The sequence below is a fragment of the Anomalospiza imberbis genome, chromosome 1 (assembly GCF_031753505.1).
Source record: "Anomalospiza imberbis isolate Cuckoo-Finch-1a 21T00152 chromosome 1, ASM3175350v1, whole genome shotgun sequence".
In the NCBI taxonomy this organism is placed as follows: domain Eukaryota; kingdom Metazoa; phylum Chordata; class Aves; order Passeriformes; family Viduidae; genus Anomalospiza; species Anomalospiza imberbis.
Genome location: NC_089681.1, coordinates 13,431,661 through 13,437,900, shown reverse-complemented (window position 1 = coordinate 13,437,900; position 6,240 = coordinate 13,431,661). Strand labels below are relative to the sequence as shown.

Here is a 6,240-nt window from a genome sequence, read left to right as displayed (position 1 = left end):
CAAGTACCAAAAGATTACTCATCTGTAGCTCAAGCTTCCTCTCTACTGTATATTGTAAAAAATCCTTTCATTGTGCACTTGTAGTCGTGATAGTGTAATTTTATTGAAGTGTTCTCCTAATTTACATAATTTGTCTTAATTGAAGTGCTATTTATGCAGAGACTTAAATCACTTGTAAATAAGTCCTTTGATTCCATTCTACAGAATTAAGTGCTCAAAAGACCATAATTTATACATTAGTGCACTTGGATTGGAAGAAACTACACAATGTATAATTATCTCTAAATTACCTTACATTTTTAGGAAAGAAAAGTAAGATTTTTTTTTTTAAAGAAATGCAGGAACAAATTTTGGAATTAATTCAAAAGTTCATTGTTTGTTGATCAAAGTTCGTGGTTAATGCACTGAGTAATACAAAGAATGAATTTGATTAAGAGTTTCATCCTGATAACTTTACATGTAAATCTGAGAGTAATGGGTATCACACTCTTTTTAATTGCATATCTTGATTTTTCGGTATAAGCTTGTATGAGATAAACTTGTAAAATCCCAGTTTGGTTTCTTTTCAGTGCCCCTGTCTGCTCCTAGGAATTTACGTGTCTCAGATGAGTGGTACAACAGATTACGTCTCAGCTGGGATGCCCCACCTTCAGCAACAATGGGTTACAGAGTTGTCTACAAACCTGTCAACAGTGAGTTTTAAAACTGAGTTTTTTTTGTGGTCACTTCTGACTGAATGTCATCTTTTGCTCAGTTTTGTTCTTAAATCTATCAGTTGCAGCTACAGCCTTGAAAGCGTTATTAACTTTGGTGCCTCATATTTTTGAATATGAAAGTTTAATATCACAGAATGATGCAGGCTGGAGAGGATCTCTGGAGATCATGTGGTCTTCCTCCCTGTACAAAACAGGCCCAGCTTGGAACAGGTTTCAGTGGACCCTGGCCAGATGAATTTATAATATCTCCAAGGATGGGGATTTTAAAACTGCTCTCAGTATCTCTCCCAGTTTTTGACTACTGTTACTGGCAGTGTCTTTGCTAATATATGATAAAAATTTTCCATGTTGCAAAATTTGTCTTTTTTCTCCTGCATTTTCCTGTGTGCCTCTGAAGACATTCTGTCTGTATTTTCTCTACCACCTTGCATAAAAGTAGGTGTTGGCAGCAGTAGATTTCCCCTTAGGCTTCTCATCCTAAGGCTGATTAATCCCAGCTCTTTCAGCCTGTGTTTTTTCATTTTATCATGACTCTGTTTCAGAGACTATGTTTGCTTTTTCATGCTCCTCTCTTCTGTATTCTCCTGTTCTTCAACTTCCCTCCCCTCACAATAAAAGGTTTTCACTTCTTCTTAGACATTTGACATTTTATTCATTGTCCATTTTGTGTGTGCTGCATCCTTTGCCTGCCTGTACCTTGCAGCTAGTCAAGACATCCAGAATCCTTCAAATTTCTTTAGAGAAACAGGATCCACTATTGACAGCAAATCACAGATGTGTGACCATTAAGGGACTAAAGTGCTGTCCAAAGGCAATGCTGCTGCCTGGTTTCTGAAGTGTATCCAGAACAACTAGTGGAGGTGATGAAAGAGCTGTTTGAGATTCTAACTTGGGAAAGTTCCATTCTTTTCTAATTGCATTATCATTTTTGCACAGTATCAAATGATGCTGTTGTATAAGAAGCCCTGAGTGACTGTAGTGCTGGCTGGCATCTGCTGTCCCCACTGTTGGACCTGGCACACAATCAAACTGGGGAGATATTTGGCTGCCCCTTTAGAGCAGTAGTAAGTCACTGAAGCAGAGCAAAAGGGTTTTAACAGAAGCCAGTGTCTAGCTCTGCCTTAATGAATCCCACTGCTGAATTTCCCAAGTGTTTTTGTTGTGTCTTCTTTCCATGCAAGGAATGAGGAGAATGTCTTTGTATTTGTGTATGGTTAAAAAAAGGGCAAAATTTAGTAACTTTATGAACACTTGTATTTTTTAATAATTTAGTGGATGAGCAAATGATTTTCTAATTTATTTAATTTTTTTGCAGCTCCTGGTCCTGCATTGGAGACCTTTGTAGGGGATGATATTAATACTATTCTCATTCTAAATCTCTTCAGTGGAACGGAGTACAATGTTAAAGTATTTGCTTCATACTCAACAGGCTTCAGTGATGCCCTGACAGGCGTGGCCAAAACCTGTAAGAATGATTTCATGCTGCTCATATCTCTACAAGCTAGTTTTCCTTACAACTGTGGCTTTCTGCAGTTCCATGAATAAATTTTAACATGGAAGACTTTACTTTGTTTTCCTGAAATGAAAGTCCCTCTTTCTATGAGACTATACCAGGCTTTTAGGTGCTCTGCTGGATGTTAGCAAGACAGGAATCATAAAGCAGATATAATTTATCAACCAAAAATATATTTGCCTAGTAGTAGATATAAATTTCCTTAATGAAAAGTCTATTTAGTGTATTTTTTCTGGCTCCATATATAAGATTATTTGCTTTTTATATAGCTAAAGCTCAATTTAAAATTAGATTTTGACAAAAATTCTGCTGTTATTATGATACGTTTATACTTATTTGCAATAACTAAACTTTTTAGCAGTGTTCATTATGTAGTTTAAAGTAAATTGCCTTAAATTCTAAACTGTTTTTAAGGTTCACTGCTTTTTAAAGTTATTCTTTTACATTTTCTCGATTTTTTAAAGCAGCTGTGGACATTGTTTGTTAAAAATAAATTGGCACTGGTTTCACTGTAATAATTTTGTCATTTTTTTCTTGTATGTCTTGAGGTATAAAACTATTTTTTTATATTTAATTTTCAGTGTATTTGGGAGTGACGAATTTGGATTCCTACCAAGTCCGCATGACAAGTCTGTGTGCTCAGTGGCAGCTTCACAGACATGCTACTGCTTACAGGGTAGTTATAGAGTCACTCGAGGGTAAGTTACTAAATAATTTGATGTGCAGCTACAGCCCAACCCAGAGAATTGAATTGCATAGAAATTGTATGTGGTTAGACCTGTAGACTGTCTCCTGAAATACTGGAAATGATGGACAGAAGAGAGGTGTATACACACTGACAGTTTCAGAGTGGAGTAGCATCCCTGTCCTTTTATGTCAAACACATTGATAGCTTGTGCATTTTATGTCAGGGACTTTGATCTATCAGTAGAAGAAGAGTGATTACCTGAGTTTTTCACTGCTGAGTTTTTACTGCTGTGAGGAACAGAAGATGGATAAGGATGAACTGAATGCATCAAAGTTTGTAAATATACCACCAGCAGTAGAGCAGTAGCTCTCTTTGATTAGGATAGACAGGAGAAGAGGGCAGAAAGGTAGCAAAGCTCTGAATGAATCTAGACCATGCCCATAGAATCATAACAATGTCCACTTTTTGTTCTCATCCTATTGATGTTTCTTCGTAGTTTATAGTAGTAATGTTACTCATATGGATGAACATGACAGTTTTATGCAGTCACACAAGGAGTCTTGATGCTTTTAGCACAGTGTATCTAGAGGGTAAATGACAGCCTCTTCAGCCTCACTGATTATCAGGTGTAGCCAGAAGACAATTTGTCACTGTTTGTGCAGAGCAACTCTCTTATCCCAAGCAGACATCAGTGGTCTTTTGACTGACGGCAAATGAAAACCTTGGATAAGTTGAGAGAAATGCAGTTAGTAATACTTAATGGGCTGTGTTAAAGGTGTCATGGACAGTAACACTGATCATGTAGCAAAAAAGGCATGACCTTTCTGTGCAATGGCAAGTGGATGGTGATAAGGTTTATTTGAAGCCCTGAAATACAGACAAACTATTCAGATAGCAGATCTTGGCTCACACAAGACAGCACAGACATCCCTCTTATCTGGGGGCTAGCCAATATCCTACTTTCCTCATATAGAACTGCCAGAATTGTTTTAGCTGAGCTGAAAGCACCTAAATGTGAGCAGAACAACCTAGAGTGTGAACAAATGTTTCTTGTTAATATCTATCCTGAAGGGATTTGATTGTCAAATTGGGCGTGTGTCTGGTTCAGGCAGTGATCAAATATTTTTATACTTGTATAACACCTGATAAGCATTGAGTGACTGTTTGTCATTTTTTATACACTCTGTAAAAAGTGAGATCAGTTGCTTGTATTTAACTTCTTCCTGATGCAGATTTTGAATGGTGATAAAATTTTTCTTTTTATTAAAACATGCCTTATGCTATTTCCAGTACCCAGCCTTTTTCTATTGTCAATGTATTTTCCAATTCAGAATTTTGCAGAATCAGTTTTGGAACCCTGTAAATGCTGTTCCTTAACCATCCTGCAAAGTGGCTACTAGTGAAAGCTGGAATATGATATCTAGTTCAGTCTCTTTTGTGACCAAGCACATGATATATGCTGAGAACCAAAGGCATAGACAAAAGATGCCATAGAATTACATAATGCAACAATTTCTAGTTAGACTCTCATAATTTAGGACTAGATCCAAAGCCTGTTCATGACAGTGTTAGTGATTTTTATTGCCTTCAGTGCATGGGGAAAAATTAATCTTTTTTTCCTGAAGATGTTTGACACATTCCTCAGCTCCTACTTAGTATGATGAATGAAATGTTACAGACCTCTGCACAGAGGTCAATTTCCAAAAGTAAGGCAGCGTGTACTTTATTAACTTATGACAACCTCTTACCCTTCATATGCTGTCATGTACTCTTCTTATTTATTATTTAAATCATATTATTCAATAAAACAGTAAAAAAAGAGAGTTTTCATGGTTTCATTGTAATTCCAGATGGAAAAAAGCAAGAAGTAAATCTTGGTGGAGGGACACCTAGACATTGTTTTTTTGAGCTGATGCCTGGAACCAAATACAAAATCAGTGTTCATACACAGCTTCAGGAGCTGGAGGGCCCTGCTGTGAGCATCATGGAGACAACGTGTGAGTAAAACAGAAGAGACAGAGTTCAGCCAGAAGCAATAATGCTCGATTGCTTTTCTTGGGTTCTGCCTTTTGCCCACACATGTGCTGTTCCTGCAGTTTCCTTTAGCTGAGCTATTAATTTTTCAAGTGCATTGTGACTCCTCCACAGATGTGCAGGATTCTTACACCACTGCTGTGAAGTAACTGTTAAGCCACATTCAGCAACTCTATTGGACTTCTGATGAGAGTGACACAGGGAGGATGGTTTAGTTTTCTTCATAAAAAGTCCCACAGTGGGATACTCAGAATATCTGTGACTTTGGGGAAAAAAAATACAGAAAAATGAGCAAACAGAGAAAGTTTTGTTCCTGCAGCTCTTGTTATTTAGTAAAATTAACTAGTGTTTGAATAATTTACAGTTAAATGGGACCTCAAAACCCAATTTATTTAAGTATTTTGAAACAAAAAAAACAACCAGACTTTTAAATTATTATTATTCATAACACAAGACAAATAAAAAAACCCCAATCCTCACAGCTGTTTATGAAGGCAAGATCCTGCTATCATGAATTCAAAATACTGCAAAATAAACATGGGACTACTAAAATGAATATTTTATCTTTCTTTGAGCCCATTTCCAATTTCACCACAATGCTGTTCCCTTTCTCTCAGGGTAGAAAGTGTTTGTACTTTTCTTCTTTTCCTCCCACATTTATGGTTTCACATAGGAAAAGCTTGCACAGGTGCATGACTCCAATTCTTCCTAGTCCAGGGCTCATTCTCTGAGCAGTGAGCAAAAAGCCAAGCTTCTCCTACTTTCTGGGGAATTGTGTTTAGTGTACTCTGCAGGTCAGGGAGCTAGGAGACATGAGGAAGAGCACACCTTGGGCCATATGTCCATTTGAGAACAATGGTTTGTGATAATTTCTCTAAACTATTGTCTCACCTTGAAGGGAAACAGTCTTCAGGATGACCTGCATCTCTTTGGTGCTGAGAGCACCCTTTAAAGTCACCTTACAGCAGTTGTGACCCTTTTTTAGTGGGTCTGGTCCTGGATTGCTGTGGCCATGGAGGTCCTGGGCACTACTTCTGTGTAGGTGTCTCGGAGTCCTAGCCCTTTCTGTTGCTGAAGCCATGGGAAAAACCCCAGTCAGGTAGAGTGAGATGTGGACATGTAATGAATCCTGTTTGCACTGATCTTTCCCAAATGTAGGTTCCTTTTCTCAGGTTGCAATACCTAACTGTCTCCATTGCCTCTAAATGTAACTTAAGTGTTACAGCAAATAAGTTTAGTCTTACTTGAAGGACTGATGTTCTGTCACCTGTGGCTTCTTATGCTAAATG

At 37.6% G+C, this 6,240-nt stretch overlaps 1 protein-coding gene across 5 annotated transcripts in view; it reads left to right on the top strand.

The window, feature by feature from the left end:
• COL14A1 (collagen type XIV alpha 1 chain) overlaps positions 1-6,240 on the top strand; it is a 113,628-nt gene that overhangs the window by 60,755 nt on the left and 46,633 nt on the right. For all 5 annotated transcript variants that reach the window (XM_068182136.1, XM_068182131.1, XM_068182159.1 and 2 more), the window contains 4 exons: positions 570-692; positions 2,032-2,181; positions 2,811-2,927; positions 4,768-4,914. In XM_068182136.1, the coding sequence (XP_068038237.1) occupies positions 570-692; positions 2,032-2,181; positions 2,811-2,927; positions 4,768-4,914 (537 nt within the window). The remainder of the gene's footprint in view (positions 1-569; positions 693-2,031; positions 2,182-2,810; positions 2,928-4,767; positions 4,915-6,240) is intronic.